The sequence below is a fragment of the Ischnura elegans genome, chromosome 5, assembly GCF_921293095.1.
Source record: "Ischnura elegans chromosome 5, ioIscEleg1.1, whole genome shotgun sequence".
Lineage (NCBI taxonomy): Eukaryota > Metazoa > Arthropoda > Insecta > Odonata > Coenagrionidae > Ischnura > Ischnura elegans.
In genome coordinates this window covers 112,636,836-112,663,723 of record NC_060250.1, presented here as the reverse complement: position 1 = coordinate 112,663,723, position 26,888 = coordinate 112,636,836, and the positions used below count along the sequence as shown (strand labels likewise).

The 26,888-nt window shown below is 38.6% G+C and overlaps 2 protein-coding genes across 2 annotated transcripts in view; one reads left to right on the top strand and one right to left on the bottom strand.

Moving 5' to 3' along the window:
• LOC124159418 (tectonic-1-like) overlaps positions 1 to 26,888 on the top strand; it is a 719,378-nt gene that overhangs the window by 111,402 nt on the left and 581,088 nt on the right. The window lies entirely within an intron of this gene.
• Positions 1 to 26,888, bottom strand: part of LOC124159419 (slit homolog 3 protein) — a 431,795-nt gene that overhangs the window by 98,244 nt on the left and 306,663 nt on the right. Inside the window, exon 2 of the mRNA XM_046535222.1 lies at positions 11,332 to 11,434. Coding sequence (XP_046391178.1) covers positions 11,332 to 11,362 — 31 coding nt within the window. The 5' untranslated portion in view covers positions 11,363 to 11,434. The remainder of the gene's footprint in view (positions 1 to 11,331; positions 11,435 to 26,888) is intronic.

The following is a 26,888-nucleotide window of genomic DNA, read 5'->3' as shown; positions in this document are numbered from 1 at the left end:
ACGTTCGGCTCATTCCTGGCGTCTTGTCTCACGTTGTCCTCCTCTTTCCTTCCGTCAGCCCTTTAATCCATTTCCATTTCTTTTGTGCTCCTCGCTGTCTTTTTTCGTTTTTATTTCTCACTCGTCGTGTTACTCGAAGCCACCCCCGTAGCCCGCACCCTCTTTCGGGCCACGGAGGCTGCCTCTCTGCTGGGGGACAGGTGGAGTCATTTAGCATACTATAGTTGAAGATAGAGGGGCAGGAGACGATAATGGGATCTGCATTTGCTCACGAAAAGGAGATATTGTCTGAAGAGCGCGTGTGAAATCCGATAAAAGTGTTAGGAAGGTCAGCATCTAAATTACGCGCAGTTGACTTTGTGTGAAAATGAATGTGTTCACGACTAATTGGAATTCTGTTTCATTTTTATGTGCATTCCCGCCCTTTTTCATTCGAGCCCCTCTACTGCGCTTGTATTGACGGTTATACTTTGTTGTCTTTCTGCTTCTCATTACCTATCTAACGCCTTTAATGGTGTAATTTTTTTCAGCATTTGCCTTACATGATTCGTCAACTTCCCGAAGCATGCCACCTAAGATAGGTCAGCATGCATGAGTATTGGTGTATGCAATGTAAGCGAAGGGAGGGAACTCTGCCTTTTTCGGGAATTGTAGTAAAAAATAAAGTCTCATGGTGAGAGTGGAGTGGGAAGCCGCAGCATTTTTTCACTAGGCAAACTTTGAGGTATGATCACACTTGGCAAAAGGAAACTGAAAGGTTGACCATAAAAAACAGTGTCTTAATTATTTTTTGTCGCCCGTTTGAATTTTAAAGTGAGCAATAAAGGTTAAAGAACTTGAGAAGATTATCATTTGAATCAAGTTTCCTTGTCTCTTGTCAGATGAAAATTTAAATGCTTTCTACGAATTTTTTTACGTCCACCATGTTCCTTGGTTATTCGGGATTATATGAGTTTAATCATGGAAAAATATTCCTTATCACAATGGAAGAGTCATCTCGTTCTACCTTGAGAACTATAGAGAAGATTAAAGTGGATGATACCCAACATTATTTCCTTCTACTTCATTTACTATGCTTAAGTATGTTTTTATTTCCTATAACTTTAGGTTCTAACACTCTGACTTGGTTATTACACCTGTTCCACACACTTTCGAGTATCCTATAGTCATCACTTCTTCAGCTAATAATTAAAATAATTTTTTTTAGTATCGGTAAAAGAAAAGGAAATAATATTTTAACTCAGAAGGTTTTGCATTTTGTAGAGCCGTATTGGCATAGGTTAGTCGAAACTAATGGGAAGAGGTTGATATTAGAAATTCGCGACGGCCAATAAAATCATATTTCCCACGCTATGAGAAAAAGCGATTTCCATGTATAATGCAATAGCTAGTATCGATAAATGAACGAAGGGCTTTACGAAGTTAACTCCGGGGATGAAAAGACGATACTTCATATCCTATCTACGAAATTTCGCCTTTATTTATACTGCGAAGGGCCGTTGGAAGTGTCGTTCTAGAGCGAACCTGAAGCCAGTCTTCCAAGATGAGAGACTGGAACGGGATTATGGGATCGTATCTTTTTTTGGCGAAATTCATCCCGTGCTTTAGTAGTTGTGCTTTTTGTTTTTTTTCTCCCTCTCCTCGAATAATTTTCCAGCGAGAGAGCAAAGAGAAAGAGCGCGGCTTCACGCACACGGAGGCACGTGAACATAAAAGTCTCGCGTTTCACGAGATGTATGTGTGTATTAGAGCCTCCTGCCGACGTTCTCCTATTTCGTCCTCCACCTCTGCGAATTCTTCCCCCTACCCCTCGGGATATTTCATTCGCCCACCTCCTTCCGCTTAGGCAGCAGCTGAGCCCCATCCGACCGACCCATCTAACCGCCCCATCTTACCGTCCTTTCCCTCCTCCGGTTTTCCCGCCATCTTATGTACCTCCGAAAGCGCGAAGAACACTCACACCTCGCGCGCATATAAAGCCGCTTTATCATTTCGCGAGCCATAAAAATTTTAAATCCTTCTTCTCTTAATCCCAGGGAGCGCTCGCACCGCAAGACCGTTTCAACTTCCCTTTCATTACTTTGCTGCCGTCGCGTCGTGCCATTACGCTGCCATGGTGACGCCTCCATCTCTTCCCTTCCAGATGGTTAACGCATCTCATTCTTGCCGTATCTTACGTCTTAGCTTCCTAATCTCCTTCGGCGCAATCTCTCTTTAGGCCCACCCTCCCAATACGAAGCCGAGTTTCTTCCTACACCTCCCCACCCGACTGCTGCCTCTCGCTAACCTGTTTCATTTTCTCGCAGTTTCCGTCTCTTTCTCGTCACGAGATCTTCATTCTAGGCAATTCTATTCTGCTTCCTTTTTTTCTCGAGAACTTGACATGAGATGTGAGACGGCTTGGGAAGCAACTTAGCTCCGTCTCGAATTTACTCGAACGAATCTTCAGAATCCGATACGGAGCGTATAGGATTTTTCATCATCTACGTCCATATATTAACCTGCAAACTGCCATTTTGTGGAGATGGCTGGAAATATAAGCTTGCCTACGATGAAAGGTGAATAGAGAAAATGGATATTGGTAGGAGAAAGATCGCTCTACCTCTGAAAGGGTATGGCTTTAAGTGATTCGTGAAATTCCGTAATTTTTCGGCAACTTTTGCCTCACATTTCCCTCAATTTTTATCCATTTGTGATGCTATAATCATATCTCTCCGTGTAAACATTTCTCTGGATATGGTAACACGATAGGGTAAATGGAATGGCATTTACCTGAAAATGAAGTCTATCGTATCCAAAACAAAAGGAATTATGTATGAATTGTTCATATTAAATTTCTCCGATTGCAAGAAATTCGGATTCTGTATGCCTTTCTTAGGCATACAGAATCCGAATGGGCACAAAAGTCTCGCTTTCTTTGCCAAGTATTATCCCTAAGAATAATATTCGTTAAAAAAATAGGAAAATATTTCCAATACTATTAGATCCTCGTTCATCGATTGACGTACATGACTAACGTGAATTGTTCATTCGTTGATGATGGCGGAGGTCAATCCGAATACTATCATTACAATGTCTTTGTACTGTTCTCTTTCTTATTACCAGTGAGACAATCTTGAAATGAACTGTGATGGATAGAGGCGTAAATGCTTCTTCTTTCGGTGGCGTAATCTTTTTTATCTTGTCTTTGAGTAATTTCTTAGAATCATATTGTCTTTTTCATCTCTATCCTGCGGATGTTTGTGATTTGGCTGGAGAGCATAGGGTGAATTTTTCCTATATTATAGCTCATAAGCCTCTTATCAACTCGTGCGTTAACACACTGTATCAGTAACATGCGTTTAATCTCAATCCCTGCCAGATTAAACGTGGGGCTTAAACGTTAATTTACTTTGCCGCAAAGCTAGAAATTCCGCAGCATTGAATCGGTTCTGTTTCATAATTTACCAGCGTTTAGTGCTAATGACTACGTGAATCCCTACAGGATCAAGATTTTTGGAAGTAATTAATGTTTCTGAGAAAACAGACCTGCATACTTTTTTTTTAGAACATTGTGCCCTAATTGTTGCAGTAATCAGGGTTTTAACTGACGGCTGCTGATGTGGTATCTAGTTTGGTATTGTAAAGGAATCAATGAAAAGTCATTCGTTTAAGTTTTAATAGAAATAAATTGAGGCGGTAAATGAAATGAACAGAACAAGGGCTGACTTTCTGAAGGTTGCAGGTCTGCGTAGCGAGTCCACAGTAAGAGGAGACTTTTATATCCGTTGCGGCGGAAGAAAGGAGTACATATTGAATGCGAAGTTCTGCGCTAGTCCCGCGAACACTATCCTAGATGCATAGCAGCGTCTCTCATTTCCGCCTCCATTCTAGCTTGACATAAGTAATGCATGCAACCGTCGCGGTGCAGTCTCCCTGTTAAGGCTTTAGAGGCACCGAGTCCCGTATAGTGTTTTAATGTTTGCTGGGTGATACGCAAGTTGAATTCAAATTCCTTGCCTTAAATGTTCCGTCCACAAACCCTACGTCAGCGCTTCGAGATGAATTAGTGCCGAGTCAGCTCCATTTAGTATTTTTTTACATTGTTCTTACGCCAGAATAGGTGCTCTGGTATGGCCAACATTTATCGCCCGCATGTAAATTTTGCTTCGCGGCGTTAATTCAATGTACGTAATGGAAAGAAGGAAATTAGTGTATAAACGGAGGCTGCAGATTTTTTCTACTCGCATTTACAATTGAATTGAATTTCTGAATTAGATTTTTTTTGTCATTGTTCCGAATTAAGAAAACATTCATGTTATAGCAGCTATCATATTCAGTGTAAACTAATAAAATTCTGCCAGGTCTGCTGTTTTATGTATTGCCGACCTCACATTTCTTCTCCAGAATACTTTTCATAGATTTATACTCATAATTTTTTAATTCAGACTCCTCGAATGATGAGCTTGTGAAATAAAACTGATTTTGGAATGAATTCTAAGATAATTCTGCAAATTAACATATTCATCACTCGTGGAGTTTGGCTGGTTATTCAAGATGGATAATTCGAGGATTAAAATTGATAAGCCAAGTGTAGCTACTTTCAACTTTCTTTCAAAGCTCTATTGCCATCTTCCTACCGTTTGATGAATGCCAATGCGTAAATCCGTTATTTTTAGTTTTTTTTGTGAGGTCTGAGAGGTTGGTTCACAGTAGAAGCAAGTTTATATTAATTTTAACTATATAGGCTAGGGGTTTGATAGTTTCCAATGAAATCCAAACTAACATTATCCGGTTCCGAATTTTTCATGCACCCATATTATTGGATCTTATGACTTATAGCTCAGTTAAGTACGATCTGTATAGCCTCCTATTATAACCGTTATCAGAACCTGATGACGGGCATATTTCTTAACGAGGAAGGTTACATTTCTAATGGTTTGTATTGCCTAACAATATATATTTGGAAAAGTGCTCTGCGCGTAGCTGAAAGCATAAATGCATCACACATTCTGCAACTTTTCTTAGTTCCTGAAGTAGAAGCCATGCTGTTTTATAATAATTGAATGGGAAACATTAAACTAAATATTCGTTAGTTCATTATAATAAGAATATTTGGATGTAGTTTAAGATCATGTATCCCATTTTGCCGTTCATGCATGGCGAGGGACGTTCAAATTTGCAAACTAAGCTGTTTTGTTCTTTTCCTATATTGTAATTCACGAGCTGTACGCTATAGCTTCTAATGCAAAGAAGGCATGATGACGTCAAATGAGCTTTCAAGGAAAGGGTTTGCTCTCGAGGAAAGACCATTTGACTGATGATCCTCTTTTTTCGAACGCTTTGCACGTGCCCGATCCATTAATTCCACTCGCGAACCACCTGTAGTTCGCCCGTATTCCTTGGCACATTAGCGATATTAGCTGAAATACTTTATGCCTCTATCCTTAGGAAGGACCTAGGAAACGTTATTTATTTAATCTTCACAGCCATCACCAATTTTGCGGAGCTACACAGAAGATGACTTCATATAAAAGAGTAATCTGTGCATTGGAATTTACATATCTGTTTATGAATGTGAGCTGTGAATGCTATTATGAGATTGAATTCCCCGTTGCAGTGGTATTCAACTTTTTTCATGATAAAGTATTTGTTTAATGAGTAGAATGAGTAAATGGGTAAATAAATAACTTGCAGAAACGAGCGATCATTTTATAAAATTATTATTTAATGCAATGTAGTAGATTACGTGGTGGCAAATAATCCACACCGGAGTTTTCCTTTTGCAATATCGATTATGTTGGTTTATCAATTAAATCATTTTGTATTCCATTTATGATATCTTACTGCCATTTGATACAATATTTTGGATACTTATTTATTTGAAACAAATAAAAATATTATTCAATGTAGTCAAATCGATGATTGATTGAATCAGGATTTTTTGTTATAAGCGATGGCGTGAGGGAAGTAGAATAAATTGCAATTTTCCGCTTTTTCATAACAATTTAATGAGCCGCTTAATTTGGATACGCTATATAATTCCGACACCAATACGTGTTAATTATAAATACGAGCCTCGCGAAATTGCATCGTTTCATTAAACTCTCAGCTGTTCGCAAGGAGGTAACCTCGATTTTTTCACTCCACCTAATAATGACGCGATCACATGCTGATTTAGCCGCGCGGTAGCAGCTGTGCGCGCAGCCGACCATTTGTAGCATTTCACGCGTGACCTCTCCGCCGAGGCAGTGGATTGGCCCGGGGACCCAGTGAGCCCCTGGCTGACAAAGTCACGCATCCTACCCGTCACCGGGTGGCTATTTTTTCCGGCCGCAACGAGATGATTGCCCGGGTTGCCTCTCATTGGGTGGCATCAGGGAAGACATGCATGACTCCCTTATTTCATCCTAACAAATAGCTTGGAATGCGGCAATGTATACTCCTCGACAGATGTTGCAATTGAACCACATAAGCAGCAATGGGAGAGAAAGCCCACGACAAGGTGATTCGGCTCTTCACCACAAGGTAAAAAAAGTCCAAGATTATATAAAAAATTATCAGCAATCAACTTGCTATTAATTTTAATACATTGATTACTTTTTTAATTTATTTATTTTTAAAAGTATTAATTTAATTTCAGCACGTTGTGCATAGTGTAAATTTAATAATCATTTTCTAAAATGATTACGTATTCGAATGCATATTTTTGCCATATTTATTTAATATTTACTGTCTTCTTTATTTTATTTTATTGCAAACGTTAGTAATTTTTCCTTATGTTCACTACTCTCATAATTGGAGAGGCTTGGGTGAAGTTACTTGGAGAAAAAAAATGGATTAGCGAAGAATCATTGCTCATCCGGGATCAAGGTATTGTCGAAGAGGTTATTGAGTATTTACGTACAAATTGGTCTTTGGAAAATTACTTCAGGCTAGGATTGGGAAAGAAAAACTTCGCGCTTGCTCTCCACTAAGTGGGAGAGCGATTGCATTGAGAGAGTGTAGTCTGGTTAATTAAATACCTGAATGACTGAAACACAACCACATGCATCTGTTTTTTGAAATATTTCCATATTAATCCGCCGAATATTGTTGCAAATAGGTTCCTTTTTTGGTTCCAGGGACTTAAATAACAACAGAGTTTCCAATTTTCTAAGTCGTACTCCAACTAATTTATATAGATGCCAAAGTAGCCCGTACAAAATTTAGAGCGTCAGGTGAATGCGTAACCAATTTGCAGTTTGGGACCAATGATAGGTAAAATCGAAATACTGATAGAGCTAAAATATATTATCTTTCTGTTTGAAATTTCGATCTCTTGAGATGTAGCAATTTCTAACGTAGACGGGAATGTTTGGAAATATTAACCAGAGGTTTCTATGAAAATGTCTGACAGTTTCATTACGTCTTGATTTTTATATCCTTTGCATAAAATATTGTTGTAGAAAAAGGAAATTTGGGTTCTGAAGGAAGATTTTTGAAGATGGCTAAAAGAAAAATCTGGGCGTCGGTGATAGAAAGGCGAAGCAAAACTCACGGACCGGACGGTACTAAAGCTTTGCGTCCCATTCGACGGACGGAGAGTTGTAATTTATTTATCTAAAACAGAGAATCGGACCCTTCGTTCGGAACGCGTTAGGGATAGGGCATCCATCACACCAACCAAGTTCCAATATAATTATTATTCTCGATTAATTCATCCAAAAATGGTGTAAATGACAAAATCTTGTTTTTTTCTCCTTCGAAATAAGTCTATGCATTTTATTTTCAGTCTTGGTTTTGATCAGAAGAAACACCCCTTACTCTGTTGGGTAGCCAGGATTATTGTTCCAAAACTAGGGTGGGAATATTTGAAAAACAGTATTAAGTAGAGGGTTTTAGAATAATCAATACTTTTTATGATCGAAAAAACTTAATTTTTTCAAAGAAATATTTTGTAAATTCATGATCTTTCAACATTTTGTTTTGTTTACTAAGCAAAGTAATCGAATTTTAATATTTCGGGGGGGGGGGGGGTGTTGGGACCCCCAAACCCTCCCCCTCGCTACGCCACTATGCTAATTAGTTAACATTAATCTTTTATGAACGTACTATAGCAGGTATAATACACTCATTAATAGCGTCATGCTGATTGTGAGTAGAAAGGGTAGAGGGGCTGAATGCCATGATCATGCCAAAGGAGCTTCGGAAGGCAGAAAATAGATGGCGGGCTGTGGCTTCAACCGGTGAGCGAGTCGACGCTCGCTCACGGGATAAATTGAAAAGGCGGAAATATATTGGATGACCTCTCTCCCATTTCGAGCAGGTTGCGAGGGTAGATTACGTCCCATTGCTTTGGCATCCATTGAATTTAATCATCCCACTCTTACGCCTTGAGCGGAATTTTTTTATGGGAAACTACGGTTTGGAATTTTTTCTACATTCATTGACCGCGAAATTGATTCCCCAGGGTAGGTATAGTTAGATTGTGATTGCATTTCCAAGAGTTTTCTAAATAATAGATTTTATGAAAAATGAAAAAAAAGCCTTTACCTCGATTTCCTCTCGGATTGGATGGAATGATTTTTATAAATTTGAGAACTGTTCACATAAGCTCTTTGTTATTAATTTTTTCACGCTTTGAACTCCGTTTTATTTCGTATAAAAGTGGTACTATTCTGTTTTTTAGAAAGGAATATCGATTAATATTGTATGATAACCCATATATTTTTCACCTAAATATGTATCATTTTAATGACAATATTATTATTAATTATTTCGTTATTTTCCACTGCATTGAAGATTGAATTATTTTTATGAGAAATATTTAATTTGCAAGTAAAAGTTAGCTATTCATTTTCCCGAAGTATATATTTATCTGCTACGTGATAAATAAAAGAATGGGCTCCTAAGATTCAATCTCACGCCAGTGAAACGATATTATTGTTTGTTGCAGAAAACACATTGTTACTCGTTAACTGAATTCGTGTTTAGGCTCTAATTTGCCAGATTAATTGAGGGATCGCACTGCTACATGAAGATTTTCAAGTTGAAAGGTAACTTTCTTATTAATTTGTACTCCTCTAGTAATTATTAATACTTGTATTCTGGTCATTTTTGTTCCACGGTAATTCTATCCCTTTGGCTTAAGAGAAAATATGAGAAATACGCGTAATTGAATGAACTTGTGTTTTAGAAATATTGCAATACCTAAGGCGAGGGGATTAAAGGGTGTTGGCATTAAGTTCGGGTGGGTGGTTGGGACAAGCGGATGTAATTCGAACCGCAAATGCGAGCGAGCATTTTTCGTCCAAAGAGAGAGACTACTTTCCACGGAGGGGAGATGATTGGAAACACGAGAAATCCCATTTTTTCTGCCAAATTTCCCTCGGTTTCCATCCGAATCCGCATTCAACACGAGAAAAGTCTCGCGATTGGTTTTGGCAAGAGATTAAGCAGGGAGGTATTGGTGCGTTCCAACGGGGGAGTCGTCGGTATTTCCTACCAATCGCGGCTCGATCATTCCAAGGTGAAAAAAATAGGATACATGATACTAAAGGAATGGAATGGGTTTGGAGATGGCGTGGGGAAATAAGGCGGTGGTTTTTGGAGGATCTTTTTGCTGCAGGTATTCGAGAGCGAGTTGAATTGTGGAATAAATGGAATGGAAGAAATCCAAGCTTACCCCTTACACGTACCCCCAAAATTCCCGGTCGAACCAAATTGTGCCCAACCCCTCCTTTCTTCTCACACCATCGTGCTGCGCCCTGGGATCTGTGATATGAGACGAAACTATGCCGATCTTCCCTAAGCCCCCGTTTTGCGAATGAATCTCCCTATCATCTCTTCCAGGAACAAGGGAATACTTGATTATGCATCTTTACATCTGCGTATTCGGTATAAATTGAAACAAACCCATTCGTAATGGATTTTCATGCTTGTTTTGCTCGGCGTGCTATCATGGATCGATAGATTGTTTAAGAGACCGCTGGTGGCGGGTAGAGGACACACGATACAAGAGCAGTACAGAGGAAACGAGAGCCTTTGCAAAATATGCGATTCAATATAAAATGGCTTGGTACAACTCGAGCGAGCTTCAATCCAGAATCCTGATGGAGCGGGAAATTTGTTAGATTAGAACTCTTGAAATGCTGCTGTTGGCCGTAGAAATCGAATCGGGAGGAAGGGGATAAAGCACTTCGAACTTTGAAATTTGTTCATTATTTACGTAATGAGAATGATGCATTATTTAGCATTGAAAACCTTAAATTCATCAAGAGTCTGTAGATTTAAAAAGTATAATTGTGGTGGAAGGAGTAACTGCGTTCACTGAGCAATTCAGATTATTCAAACTGACGTTACTCGAGGACGTACAGAAAGAGTTCACTTGAATAAATATGGGACCAGAGATGGGGCACTGGTTGGAAGGAAGTCGTCTTGTCGCCATCATGCATTGCCGGTAAAGCTAGCGACAAGCCTGTGGCAGCAGTAGAAGGGGTAGCCTACCCAGTTGGATGCAAAGAAGACCGGTAAAAAGTTGCTTTCGTGTTTCGCTAGGACATACACCATCGCTAGCTTACTGTGTCGATGTGTATATTTTTTTAAATAAATGGAAATTTTGAAATTTTATAAATATGGTGCAAGGATTTCTCTTTGAAAGATACAATGTCCGGCGTGATACGGTGGAAATCTTTGATATTCAGCTTATTAAAACCACTTGTCTGTTTGCACACACTTTTATTTTCACCGACCATGGTTTCGGCAACTAGTGCCATTATCAAGGTAATGATAATGGCACAAGTTGCCGAAACCATGGTCGGTGAAAATAAAAGTATGTGCAAACAGACAAGTGGTTTTAATAAGCTGGATTTCTGTTTGGTTTACATTTATTACACTTTGTTTTGATTCTTTATTTGAGCTTACGTTTTAAATTGTGCGAGTTTTGAAAATTGCTGGGGACAATTACCGCTGACTCCAAGGGTCATCAAAACCAAGGAGTTTTTTTTATCGGTGGGCAGTTGTTAAAATAATTTATATCGTTATCGTTACATCATTTGAGGTATTTGAGTTTACTTGCCAATTTTACCAATGATTGTATTAATTTTCTGTAGTGTGGATCAGATAAGTGGAAGTAATTTTCTCTTCGTTAACATGAATAATTTGACATTCGTCTTCATAATAACGTGGTATTTTCCTTCATTCACCTCTACGTATCTAAAACAGGTATTTTGAATTAATTTCGAATATTTACTTAACAGACAATGGTGACACAATGTCCTTAGAGCAGAATTGTCGGCATACAAGAAAAGTAACATAACTGAGAATGTTTCAAGTATTTTAAATTTAAATTTAACAAATCCTTATACTCACTCATTGTGGACGGGTTGTCTGTTGCTGTCATTTTTGGAAAGTCTCTCGTTCTATCTCCAGGATCAATTTATTTCCTTAGCCCGAAGCACTTCACCAGCAATTTCTGGAAATAAAAGAAAATATCTATTGATAAGTAAACTATGGTTTCCTTAAGGGTAACGTATGACTTTATAATGTGAAACATATTGGTGTTCAAAAAACATGCCATTACACCCTCTCATCAATAGCGTAAGGGTTAAAAAAATGTTGGCCTCTCAAACAAAATAGATAATTATAATTAATGAATGTATAGAATATTTACGTGGAGTGCAAGGTTGATATATTTTTTATTTGAGAATAATATTCCTTTACAAGAAATCAGAGGAGACTCGAAGAAAATCTTCCTCAGGGTAAATTTTCAGCTGGACCAGGAGACAAATTCTTTTCTATGGTTTACCTTGTGTTATTACTCAATGTATATTGATCCATTTCTTCCATTGCGCTTTTCATCCGGCCATTATTTATACTTTTTTGATTGTTAAAGAAAACATTTTTACATTAACATGTCCCTGAAAAGAGACAAATTAAGTGTACGCACATTCTTTCAACAGTTTCAAGCAATGACCATTTATCACCTTGACGATGTTAAGGGAAAATTTTACGGAAAGTGTCTTTGCGACGTGTAAGTCAATGCTGATAGTAAAATCGAGGCTCAACTTCCCCACAGTGGTGCTTCAGTGAACTCCAACGGGGAATAGACACATTACCGGAAATTAGTTCTCTGTAGATATGTCGGCACACTTTGGGTGAACATTGTCACCCGGATTTGAATCTGATCCTAAAGGATGGAAACCAGAAATGTATTCTCCATCGTCACTCCACTCTCTTGTATATTTATTGGCGATGAGAAGGGCAAGACATTATATAGGTTAGAGTGATCTTTGGCAATTTCACTCTCGTACCTTGTCTCGTCTTACACTTCACACAGCGTGGCTACTGACAGGTGGGATAGTAGTGGACGTGGCTCCAGATTTGATTGTCGACGCAGTAGCCCTTTTCCCATGCGCTGTCTGTGTCGACGTAGGCCGGTAGGTATCCCTTGACACACGTAGACAGCTTCCCGGTCTCGCTTCAACACCCCCAGGGGCTGCCCCGTTAATGGAGTCCGTTCAGTCTGTCGTCCTGTGGACCTTGGAAGAGCGAAATGTACCCGTCTTCGCGAGGACAGACGATGGGTGAAATGGGCTGGAGTGGGTGTTTGCGTTCTTGTCTTTTGGGGTTAGGTTTGTAGGAAAATGAAAAAGAAACTAAAACGAGGGTCAACTCGAGACGCTCCCCCCTCTAGGGACGGGACCGCCTTTTGGTGGTGGCTGTGAATGCACACAAGAAATGCTTAGTGGTGGATGGGATATATTTGTGAAATATCATATTTTATCCACGGCTTAGTCTCTTTTGAGAAATTTTCCTTTTTTTTATATGTATTTTATCACCACCTTATTCAAATGAGCGTTTTTTTCATTCGTTGAAGCAATTTTATTGAATATCCTTAAATATTTTATCGTAATTTTGTCCGTAAGTGAGTTACTAGGTTTGACGAAGCGTTAGGAATAAATTGTTTCAATTTTATTAGGATATTTTATTATTTTTATTTTATAGAAAGGCAGAAATCTTTCGATACTGTTATGATGTGTCGAAAGGATATAATCTTTATTGATTTATTTGACTTTAGTACTAGTTTAAATCCGTAAACAATAAAAATACAGCTAATGTACTATTTCTTTCGAGAGTACGTACGGTTTTAAGCTTTATTTTACTTTCATAGATACATCCAAAGAATTCCTTCATGATTTAATAATTTTCTATAAAATTCCTTCAAGAAATCATTGAATAAGTGATCGCTGTGAAAGGAAGTTATCAACTATTTTCTTTAGGAAGAGCTTTGCATATTATTACCTGTCCCATACGTATCTTAGGCCCCGCGTTATAACCTCCATATTTACTTATATTTTTTACCAGTAACTTATACGGAGATTGTATGAACGGAGTATGTATAAAAAAAGGCTACTGTTGCTGAATGTGGTTAAACTTGCGGTAGTAAGCATTGATGCATAACAGAAAATATTGTATAATACTGAGAATAGTCGGGTTAGCTAAATACACATATGGTCGATAAAAGTGGAAAACACACAGTACAGTTGCACCACCTACAAAGGGGTCTTAGTGTTACCTGAGTTAATTTTAAATTTACCCTCCTCATTTAAGGATGATGAGCTAATGATTCGTGCTCAAAGCTGCAAAAGCTGGCCTAAGTCCTGGTAGTAGAACTTATCAGTTTCGCCTCGTTTTCTTCTCTACTGTTTTTATGGATGTCAAGTTAATGCAATCTTCTCTAACACAAACTCTTACCGATTCTCGTATGATCGAAAAACTGTACTCTATAATATTATCAATGGTGTGAAATGTCTTGTTGAAATATTCTGCGAAAATACCTAACTACTGTGAAAGGTCTTTTAGTTTTATCTCATGTGGGAGAATTAGATACTTTCAGTGATGCTTTGTATAGAGGCCCTAAAGTGAGAAATACGAAATAATATACCTATGTGCTGGTAGGTATTATTTTTTATGGCTACGAGGAATATGAGAATGTGTGGAATTTTGTCCGAATCCCATAAGTTTGCTTGCGGTCAGTGTTGGTCGTGTTGAGTTCCCAGTTTACCTGATAGTAGACATGCATTAATGACTCACTGCCATTGGGATGTGCTGTGTTGTGTCCCGCAATGGTCGTACCCTTTTCCCACAAGGCACATGTACTGCGGAACTCAGGAATGTTCCCTCGTCCCCTGGGCAAGGAAAGCTATCCTAGCATCTATCCTACCCATCCAGGTACGGGACTATACCTATGTATGTGGTCGAAATTATGTAGTCGACTCATGACTCGTGACTCATGTCGCAATGTAATACGCAGGAGACATGGCCAACAATATTTGAGAGAATTTTATTATACTCGCTTTCTTGTTTGTGGGTGTTTTTTTGCTTCCGCTAAAAATCTTGCCACTCAAGTGTCCAAAAATTCCTGATTAGCTAGAACGCTAAAAATTTTGAGGATAGCTTTTAACTTTATGGCAATTCAATGATCTTACGCTTTTACCATGATTGGAATAGTATCTCGGGTAATATTCAGAAATATATAATAAATATGAAGATTAATTCCAAAAGTGCCAGTAAAATCCAATGAAGGCGCTGCAATCATTACGGGTTTAATGAAGTCTTTTCAGAACGCTCGCACGTCAACGTTCGCAGCAGCCCAGTTGTAAAAGTGGGCGATATCGGAGCGTGGGAGTCCGGAATGATGCTGTCGGGAAGTCGCTTTTTTGTTGTGGCCGTTTTGCCACTCCAACGAAATCAAAAAGTCTAAAATTACATTCTTAAAATTTTATTTTTTATAAAAAGATTAGTTTTATTGAAAAGGAGAAAATAACGGTATACGACCCTTTACAATATTGAAAATTTCAAAAATGGTTAATGAGAAAGTTACAATAAGTGTTGGAAGAGCATTTCAGATATCAAAAACGTGAAACGTTGTACGCACGTAGAATTATAAAATTAATAGTTTCTGGTCTTGTGGGTCTGGAACGGGACTTGTGGAAAGTCAAATAGCTAGCGATTTAGACTTAACATCCAAGTTTCATTAATCTGCAATTGTTTTATGGCTTTCTTTTTATTCAGAGTCAGTTATACGCAAAACTCCATCTAGCTCTACTTTTAAATTCATAATAAACCCTTACGATCATGATTATCAAAAACTTACCGAGTATTTGGTTTGAAATTATGGACCAAATGTTTAAAAATTTTCTAATGCAATTTATTATTGGCTCCAGAATTTCTGAGATGATAACTAAATGCAATGGGAACATTAGCCAGTGATTTTGAGGCCAGGAATTTTTAACCGTCACATTACACGCCAATTATATTTAATTAATGAAATATTTATGTTGGATAACTTTTTCACTATTTTTGTCCTTTTTTTGAGATTTTTATAGAGCCCATTTTTATCATTTTATATAGCTGGTATCTTCTACCGCTCGTATTGCCATTATAGTAGTATATTTGAAGTCTAAATAAACGTCCACCATTGATTTCATAATTATTTTCTCTGCCAAGTGAGGCAGTGCTTTAATTACTCTCTATTCTTTGGGAGCCATATATCTACCATACGTATTTCATGATCCCTTTTTTCCAATTATCACATTTATTAACGATTTTGAATGAACTTTTAATGCGAAATCCGATCTGCATTAATTGTGCCTCCCCGGTATCATCAACAAAAATTTTCATTTATCACTCAATTATAATGTAGAGGCTGCGATTTTCATTGGGAATGGTGATTTTGTTGTTCAATACTTTGTTAAAATATGATATGTGTGGTAATTAATTAATTTATTTCTGTGCTCAAATGGATGAAAAATAATGATAGTCGCTGTAATTTTACGTGGATGTTTTTCTTGCGATGATACTAACGAGGTTCTCATTTACGGGTAGCTTTTCTTTATTTGCCATTTCTCAGATGATTATTATTATTTCCTCACATTAATACATGTCACACGTGCTAAACTTTCTAAAATAACAATTAACCAGAAACCTATGTCAAAGATGAAGTTGAATGGTATAAAATACACGTAAAAATCATGTAAATTACGGTTTCCTTAATTTATATCTCATTGTTCCATTAAGTAATATCTGTTGGAATAAATGAGACGTTGTCTTTTGGCATTAATAAAAAAGCGATGCAATATTTTCGAAATCTAATTTGATACAACCTTAAGGCATTGAAAGTTACTCTGAAAATTTGTATCCTCCCACAATAACATAAATCTTTTTCTTCTGGTGACGCTACTCGATGTTGTTAATCAATGCACGCCTGTTGTTCTCATTTGCATTCGGGACCTCGACCAAATTTAAACCATTTTGCATTACGAAGGTTAAGACCCATGAAATCAGGCTCCCATTGCTTCAAAGGAGCATGATGCTCTTTGTAAGAAAGCCACCCGAGCCCTGCTACCCCCTAAATAAGTGGAATTAGGGACTGGACATTTGAATCAAGGTTCGATTTTCGATAAATCGACTTTCGACTTTTGTTTTAAGGTCGATTTTCTGAAAATTCGATTTTTTACGATTTCGATTTTTCAAATGAATCGAAAAATCGTACCTAATCAATATTCTTAATATTCTTCTGAAGGCGTATTCCTAAATAGTAATTGTCTTCTGAAATACACTGTTGTGACAAAATGCAATATTCCGTCTATTACCCATATGCCCTAGGAGATGTTTGAAAAAATTGCACGCCTTAATCCTAAGATGTTGTCGATGGCTTCACATGAGACTACTCTGATATTACGCTTTTCCCCGGCATGAGGAAGCTTCTATTCCGCCCAAATGTTCATCCTACTTCTGTCTAAAATCTATTCGTTGACTGAACGGTATATAAGAACTTATTTTTCACTCTTAATTTAAACTCTCACTCAAATCCAAACATTCCCCTTGATTCTCATTCCGAGGCATTTTCAGTATTCGCTGTCATTTAGTCTCACTATTATCGGCAATTGTATGCATTTGATTCAACTCGTTATGGAAAAAAGAAAAGATTAAAATATTGCCAATCCCTGAATATGTAGATAAATAACCTGCAGGTATAATTTTATTCTAACTATGCAAATGATAATGGACTATCGCAAATAACAAATATAATTTTTGTAGAAGGCGAGCTGCATTGGGTACGATGAAGTGATCACCATTAGGAATTAGTAAATGATTTACTCAGAATTCTTATGTCTAAAAAGCAGGGTAAAATGTTCAAAGCGATGAGCAAAATGACAAAGAAAATAGAGAGACCGAGCGAGTCAATGTCAACGCACGAATTATACAGATTGAAATCGCGCGGCGTGGTGCAAAACAGGGCAACGAAATTCAAATGCTGCAGCAAACAAAAAATCGAAAATCAAGCGGCTGAAATCGATCTGGATCGACTTTTCAAAGCAAAAAGTCGACTTCAATTAAATCGAAAATCGGAGTGAGATAATCGATTTTCGATTAAAATTGAAATCAATTTTCCAATCCCTAATGCCTCGTTCACATTACGATTGTCCAAGCGATCGTCCTAACGATAGCTGGCCGAACTAGTCGTGTGAATGCATGTCCTGAAAATAGTTCGCGTAGTTCCGAAAGTTGCCGCTTTACGATGGTTTGGCGCTGGGAGACCGGAAAAGGAAGCGACAAGAGAAAAACGAAAAGCTCGTGAAGCTCTCTTCGCTCTAATTTTTCATGGATTTGTCCTAGGAAGGAAGAATATGGGCGTAAGAAAAACTATTCAGTAAATACACGTTGAACACAGTAATATCTTGTTCCTGTGCAATAGCTTTGCTAACCGTCAATTTTACGTACACTTTAGATGTCAGCACTAGAGGGCAGCACAGGTTTTAACCATCGTCGTGTGAATGCACGATAGTTCTAACGATTGCTGGAAAAATCGTAATCTGAACGAGACATAAGTGGAATACTCTGTCCTTCTCCATCATCCTGCACCCACAGCGTCAACCAACTGAGGTAGGTGGGGGAGTGGAATGAGTTTCGCCCGAGTCGGAGAAAATGGATCGAGGCTGCAGTGGCGGGCTCCCTAATGTTTGTGATAGGTCGCACAGGTTCAAGGTCAATATGCTACATCCGCCGCCCTCCTCAGCGTGGGAAGAGTGAATGCGAAGGAATGGAGGGGTATCTTCGGTTTTTGGGGACGCGTAGAAGGCATACCGCAGCTCATTGAGACGTTGGCTTGTATGTTAATCAATCGATAGCTATATCCATGTTCTTTGTAGTCGACTCACGATGTTGCTGGCTGGTTTTGACCACTTCAATTTTACTACGTGGCTGGTGAGTTGGTGGTCGTCATTGTTATTTTTTGGAACCATTTATTAATAGAATGAAAGGTTTTTTTTTGTCGATAGCGCGATAATATATGCTCTTGTGCCCTTGTTGACTTGGACTAACTGCACTCTGTCGAAAAAGTGTATGAAATGGCAAATGAAGATTATCGTACGTCTTGGAAAACATAATGATAATGTCGTCTTTATTACGAGGGAATTTAGGATTAGATAATCCTATCTTTCAATTTACTTGTTTGGCAGTCACATAAATTCATGCCCTGGATGGTGGTAAATCCACCCAGGCGGGTTTCGTACCTGCGGCTTCTAGGTTGGTAGTCGGGGACGTAACTCCGGCGCCAGCGAGACCGGCAATATAAAAACTTACTCCTTCGACGAGTGTAGAAATATTAATTCGTCAAAGTATACGGCATGGTTTCGGAGAATCCTTGCTTCAACCCGCAATGCAGGTGAATTTTTTCTTTGTGGAGTATTTGTTCCTTTAGTTCACTGGCGAATGTCTTTGTTAGAGGTCACTATTGGTAAGTCACTATAAGTGATTAAATTCTACTCTTAGGTCATTATTTGCTGGTAGTCGTTATAAAAATTTATTGGTCGATTTTGATACCAAAAGGTAATCGATGAAATCCACCATCGGCATTGATCACTGGGCAGATACCAAAAGTGGATACACACACTCCGTATCCTTGAGCAGCCTGGGCAACATTTCCTCATAATGCTAGCTCGATATCTCGGTAATACCCTATTTAAGCACTTCTTTCGTAAATTATTACGTAACTCTGTCGTATGAACTCCGAAGGAATATCGTGACTTTTAGAACGAATAATCCGGATATGAAGACAAGTGGACCTGTGCCTCCGAAACTCAGTAGAGTTGAGCGTTAGCAAATTAAATTCTAACGTACCGTATTCTATGAACTACAATCGCCCACATACAAAAACGGCAGTTACTAATAGGTTAGTTGACTTGTAGTCTAGCCCATTAACTTATGTATTCCTCAATGCATATTTATGAATTTCTTTAGTATTTTTATCGGCATGTTTTGTGTGCTCCACCTTTATTGGCAGATTGCCTTCATGAGCAGCTGGAAAATTGTGACTTTGTATGATGTGGAAGTATAATTTGTTAGTATGCGTAACATTTTTTATCTCCGTGTGGTGAGCATGTGGGAATCCTCTTTCATGCTGGTGATTAGTCACCCCCTGCCAAATACCCTAGAGGTGGCTCGTAGAGTATTATGTAGATGAAATTACGTAGAAGTGCATAGAAATCACAATTGCTGTGGAGAAAAGAAGTGTAGGAAGTCACACAATACTCAGGTAACCGCAGAACGTGTCTTATTCGTGAGCCGGAGGGTCATCAGGGTCTTCCCTCTTCCGTCGCTTCGAAAGCCTTGCACACCCGCAATTCTCTCCTTAGCGAGGCCGCGCTTCCAGTCCCACTGCACGTGTACTGCCTTTGTGCTCCCGGGTTTGCCGGGTACGTGCGATTGTGAGCATGCATGTCCAACCTCATTGAATCGCAAGCCAGCTCCGATATGCACCATTTCGCATGCCGAGCTCGCCGCCATCTCTTTCTTCTCGTCTCGGCGTCAAATGGGGCAAAGCCCGACAATCGCCTGGCGCTCTCTCTCTCTCCCTGTTAGATTCGCGAGATGGGTTTAGGAAGGTTTCAGGAAAAGGGATCTGGGAGATTGTAGGCATTTTAGTATAGTCTTGACTTGCAGGAATAAATCTCTGTCCCAATAATTGAATAGGGTCTAATATTAATCACCTGCAGCGTCCGTATATCTGCTGTTAATTGGTTTCGGAGATTATATATATCATCGAATCCCTAATGGCTGCATTCCACTTTATGATCCATTAGTTATCTTGCCATGATACTGCATTGGTACGTTTAGGAAGGACGTACAAGTCTTGTAGTAATTCTGCTTTAGATTTCTTCCTTTTTAAGGTTTTTGAAATTTAAACGATTTAGTCCAGAATGCTTCTATTACTCAAATTTTCTCCAAGAAATTCCTTGTATCGCCGTACAGGTTATATACTCTACGTAGTATTATTTTTTGATATTCAATTCTAATCGTTGCAATTGTTTTATTTCCAAGTATGTGATCTTCTGAACATGTGAACCATGCCCGCGTGATTAAAATTTTGTTTCATTATATGATTTAAATGTTTGGAACCGCGGAACTGAAGCAAAATTTTATGTGATTGCATGAAGCGAATCGGAGAATGATTATCTTTGCAGAATGCAAGTGTCATTGAACGGAGGTGTTCACAAGATTTAATGATTATCACGGTTTTGTTTAAAATCCCGAGTCGAACTTAATGGTAACACCTTACATTTAAACTATTGGTAACGGATTTTTTTATTAACTTCCTCAGTCCCGAGACATATCTACCTTTATTTTTGGATCGGAATATAATTTTTTCTGGTTTATTATATGTTAACAAACTACATTAGCGATTTCTGCGAATAAGGCTTCTGCATGAAGCCGTCATCTGCCAGGAAGCACTAAAATTGTTTCAATAACATTATTTCACTCAGCCAAGTGGTAAAAAAGTAAATCATCGATGTATTTTTTACAATACGCCAGGACCGTGGAGGTTCAGCTTGGCTCGGGATACCTCAAAGTCAGTTATAAATAGTGATGTTAAAGTTTTTGTTCAGTTGAACAGCTCGTTAATTTTAAATTCCAAGGCTTCAACTCCAAAGCTAAACTTTTGCGATAAACGTAATCTACCTGCCGAAATAACGGAGAAATAACCATCGACCGCGCCAGATTTACTGCTCGATTCTGGCTTCAATTTTTCAATACGTACGTCAAAAACGCGTCTGCTGATTTTCAATTCATTTTGCAATTAAATTTATGTAGAATACCGTTCATCGAGGAAACCCAGGCACAGGTTCAATACAGTTTTGTTATTCGGCAACGTCGGCAGGGCTTGCGCCACCGTTGGCTGTCATGAAGTCGTCACAAATGCTGCTCTCCATTTGGCAATGCCGCCACCCAATTCAGGGTCCCCTCCACCTCACATCTCGACCTCCCGCTGTCCCTTGTCTTAAGGGAAGAATGAAGGTTGGGTGAACTGGAGCCATGGAAGGGGCAGGGGAGGGAGGGAGCGGAGCGTAATTGAGGCAGCGTCAAGTGGTCGTCAGGGCATTAAGCTCATGATAGAGAAGCCACGCTCCCCTACAATCCGGACCACTCGTTTTGTTCTCTGCCCAGGGACGAGAGGGCCTTCTCCTTAAAGCGAACATCACTACGCTCTCCTGTCCGTACGCTCCTGTGATACTCCGTACTCTAGTGTACAGTGTGAAGTGATTAGGCTTGATTCAAAGGCCTGATTGTTCCGAGTAATCATTTTGGTGGGTATCTGGATATTGCGATCGTGCAAGCGGTATTGGTTATATTCTACCTTACCAAAACTCCAGGAAAGTAGCGCGTGAAAGTGAAAAAAAGGACAGTGACGGTATTTAATAAGTATATATGCCCTACGAGGAATGAGGATGAAAATAGGCTTTGAGATTTAGGTGTAAAAGTGGATGAAGCTGCTTTGATGTAAGGGAACAAGAGAGGAATCGATAATTTTGAGGAAAGACTTTTGAAATAGATAAGGAGAATGGAGAGTATCTGAGTAGGCTATTTGCTGTGTTCATGGAATGAAAACTATGCTAGTGATGATGGTATCGCAGAGAAGGGATAGGAGGAGAAAAAATAGTTAAAAATGATGCACTGAATTGCTGAGGCCTTAACCTCGTAGAATTCCATTTTAAGTTAGGAACTTTGCTTTCTGCAACTATAATTCCATAGGTTGTAGAAAGCAAGGTTGCTATTTTTCCTAACCTAAAGTTAAAATTGCCGAGAAGGGAGGTGGGATGTGTACCGATCGTGGAAAAGAAGTTCGATAAGAAAAGATAGTGAGTTGAGAAAGCAGGTAGTATCGTCCTTGTAACTTCTCACCTCAGTTGATTGGTAATGTTGCCCTATTGCTTTATTAATTAAAAATAAATTATTTCAAGTCTGGTTTGTTTGTAATATATAAAAGTATTCTACCGATTAAGGTAGGTTTCCATGGAGTGCCTAAGAAGAATTCCGGGAGCTTCCCCTTCCATCATGCACTTCCCTCTTCAATTCATAATAAGACCTACTCCCTTTCATGATATCTAAAAATCCTATGCTTTTCCTTCCTCTCCCTCGTTTTCCTAACATTCTTCCTCTAACACTGTTTTCAACATCCTCTCCCCGCTAAGTACTCGCTCCATTCATACCTTTTGTCTCCTCCGTAGCTTACAAAAATCATATTCCATCTTTCACGTGGCATTCAAAGCAGAAAAAAATATCAGAAAAGTGAACACAGTATCTGGGAGGTTGGAGGCGAGAGAGGCTGGGATCGCGGTTAACAAAATATCTGGAAGGGTTTCTGGTTTTAAAATTCTATTGCCTTTTTGAGGAAAATCGGTTGTTTGCGTAATTTTTCCATCCACTTGGCGAAGGTATTATGAAAATTCCCTCTTCGAATTCCTATTGTATTCAGCAATGCCTATTTCTACAAGCGCTCTATCACACCAATTGTCAGTCTTCATTTATTTAGTTTATTCCAAATCACCGAAAATCCTGATATTATAAAATGCTACATAGAAATTCCTTGATCATGGCTTGTCCGTCCAAATCGGTCATCCAATGTGGAATTATTCGTTTCATCATTTTGGGACGTCTCTCTTGTGGCATGTACTAATGTTAATCATGTGAAATTTGCTCAAGGTCAAGAAATCGAGGGATGCTTCGAGATAAAAATAGTGTTTGCATATGTCTTCATAAAGTCCTTTTTAAAACGCACAAAAAACGTTGAATGGCGCTATATATCTTCTCTAAAAGAGTAAAAACTCCAATTCAATTAACCGAAGCCTTTCTGAGCCCCGCTTCCAAACTCCTTTGTCACATTATCATTCATGAAATATATATATTTGTCTCTTTGATGTTATATTCCCCCATTTTAAACTGTCGCTTACCTCAGTAATGCCTTCGGTGTAATTATAATGGCTTCAGCATTACTGAATTCCGTTATTTGTGAGGAAAGAGCATTGGATGTGAAGGTTACGAGGGCAACCCGGACACCTTGGCATCGCCCTACTCTGCGTTATACCTCAAGGACTCTCTGATTTTTCTTATGAATGGGCTGGCACTCAACCCAAAATATTTTTCTAAAATTGCAAAGAAGAGGCGGTTAATTCCCATCGCGAGATGAACTGAGGATATTTAAAAAAAGTACGCGGAAGTCGAACCATTGAAAAGTTCTGAAATGGATGTTGTAAACAAACTATTCCGTGGCATAACCGTTGATGTGGTTCCTTTGGTCGGTGTAGAACCAGCAAATTAACTAGTTTACATTTACAAGAAGTTTTTAATCCGTAAGATTTTATTTTCCAATTACTAAAACACAATGCTTGGAATACTAAAAGAAATTGGAGTTCTTTACAATAACAAAAGAATCATGTATAGTTTATGCGAAAACCAAATAGGGGTGATAAAATCAGGACCCAGCTGTGAAGAAGCAAGAATTAGGAAGAGAAAAGGCTGTGATTTGCCACCCGTAATTTTCAACTTTTACAACGAGAAAGCAATTAATCAAATCAAAGAAAAGGCTTCGAGAGTGAATATCCATGTAGAAAAAAATTAGCACGCTAAGATTTGGCGATGACATAGCCGTCATAGCAGAAACAGAGAAGGATATGAAAATATTCTGTTTAATATGGACACAGTAATGGGTAAATATCAACTGAAAATAAACACAAAGAAAGTGAAGATATTTGTATGCAGCAGAAGAGAAGACGCCAAGGCTAACATTAAAATAGGGAAGCAAATACCGGTGGAGGTGGATGGATTCTGTTATTTGGGAAGCAAGATCACTAGCGACGGGAGAAGCAAGAAAGAGTTATCAGCAAAATAGCCCTAGCGAAGAGATCATTCCACCAAAAGAGAGACCTGCTCATAGCAGGAAACTTATATATGGAATTAAGGAAACAATTTATAAAAACTTACATTTGGTGTAGGCTCCTATACGGAAGTGAGGCATGGAAAATGACAGCAGCGGAGAAAGCAAGGATAGAGGCATTCGAAATGGCTTGCTACATAAGAATGATGTGGATCAAATGGATCGACCGAGTAAGTAATGGGGAAGTACTAAGAGGAGTAGGTGAGAAGAGAAGCCTCACGAAAACCTTAATAAGACGACGGAACAACCTTATAGGCCACATCTTGAGACATGATGGCCTGAGGAAGACAATCGTCGAGGGACAAGTGAATAGCAAGAACGAAAAAGGAAGACCTCGAAAAAATATATGGAACAGGGAAAGAAGGATGTGAACGAGAAGAAATACGCAGGTATGTAAAGATTAGCTGGTAGGAGAATTGAGTGGAGAGCTGCGTCAAACCAATCTTAGGGTTATTGAACACTATTATATGATGATGAAAATTTAAATACTAAGCTCGGAATATGTCATATTCACATTCAATCCTAGAAAGTGCATCATTTTCTTTACCTGATTTTCCACAGTTGTGTCATTCTTTAATTAGTATAGGAAATCCCACAAACCTCCCTAATGCAACCAAACTTCCTCATAACTTTTCTATAAAGTTGGAGACACTCAAAGATGGCGTATTAAATCGTTAGCTTTTGAAGAATCGGTGAAAGAAACTTCCCTGAAACTGTGCTTCTAGTGAAGACTGGAGATTTTAACGAAAGTTTTCCTTACCCATGTTATTTTTCATCGTAGACCTCGATATCTTGTCCATAATCGTCGTCATTTGATAAAAAAAGTTCCTGCGTTTTGAAACAAAGCTAATCCTTTCCGGTCACGTAGAGTTGCTCATCATGGCGCGGCTCCCGTGGGGCGGCCGTGAAGTGGTCCTGCCTCCTCTCCCGTGCTTGAAAGGGGGCGAGGACCCTTGAAGGAGATCAGGATGTGACGGGTAGAGTGGGGAAACCAAGGTCTTCAACCACTTCACTTTACGGGTGCCTGTCCCCATAGCACTACTTACATAAGCAAGGAATGCTCAAGTGTGGATACAAAAGTATGAAATAAATTTGAACTATCTCATACCTATCCAAGCAATATTAATTCCATATCGATTGTTGACGAGTTCACTTTGTGGGCATTCATTGTAATAAAATACAAAGAGCTCCAGTAATTTTTAACAGTGTTTTACTTGCTCAATCGGATTCAACCTTTACACGTCATTATCAAGACATTTCCTGATAACGACGTGTAAACCGGTTGATCGAATAAAATAGTGTGGAAAATTGCCACAGCGCTTTGTATCTTATTAATGTGAGTTCCTTTCCTTAGATAAGTTTACAATATGGAATTAGTTATGGGTTAAATTCATTGCATTCCTGATCCATAGATATTTTTTTTATTCGTATATAATTTGCTCTTTATGATTTAGGCTGAAAAACATAAATTAATAACGAACAAATACTTACAATTTAATCAACATTAGCGAATTAAGCTGAGTTTCTTGGCACAATATGCAAACAGGTTCATTGAGCTTTTCGGATCAATAACCAATTTCGGGCTTTAAATTAATTAATCTTTTTGCTCGTATACAGAAATAAAAAAGCAATGATTGGGTTGGGAGCGTTGGGCTACTGAGCGAAGGGTCCAGGGTTAAAATGGTTCGGGTACTCAAATACTGCAATCCTCGGAGTTGGAGCTTGCACGGAGAAAGAAGTTGGCATCATTACTTTTAATGTGTGTTGTTTAAACGTCTGTGACGCAGTATTAGGGAGTTATACCTTCATTTATACAAATCAACCTGCTCTTTGACACACTTTGGTTGAGTAAATATAAGGCAAATTAATGATGGCCAAATAAGTCTCATGCTTCCTGTGTGGGTTGAAATATATACTTTTCAAGCCGGTAGGTTGTCGAAGTCGGTCGATTGGGTTGCGAAACTTCTGGAGATAACCTGTACCAAATGGTAAGACCCGAAAAGCTCAATCAACCTGTTTGCAATACGTTGTCAAGAAACTCAGCTAAATTCACTAATTTTGAATAAATTTTAAGTACTCACCTAGTACTATTAGGGCTATCTAGATGAGCGGATTTGATTCGGTAGGCGATTGCTGAGCGTTTATGCAGTGGAGGTATCGATATAGGACAAATAAATCGTTTGGTAGGAAGCCTTGTTAAATCTGACCCTTTGAACCCTCTCTATTTTTTCTCGAGGAACGAGTTGTATTAATGTTGCTTCTTTGAGTGCCCATATGGAGAATTGAAGATTGCTCATTGTCAGTAAGAGATTACAAATTCTGTAATCTTGCTTCAGCGACGGGTTTTTCATTACATTACTTCAAAGGTTAATGATGTTTTACAAAATTGGTGGTGAATTGAGAAGAACGAACAATATTAAAGGCATCCCTCATACCCACACTTTTTTCAATGAAACATATTACCTTCATAAAATCCGATTGTATCGTCGTGGTTCTTCTTCAGGTGCATGTTGTTCACTAATTTTGATAAAAAGGGCACTTAAAATTCGTGTTAAATTTTGCTCGTGTGTCTTCGAATATTACCTTCCTTTTCCATATCATGGCATAATTTTTATCGCATCATCGGAATTCAATGTATTGTTGCATTATG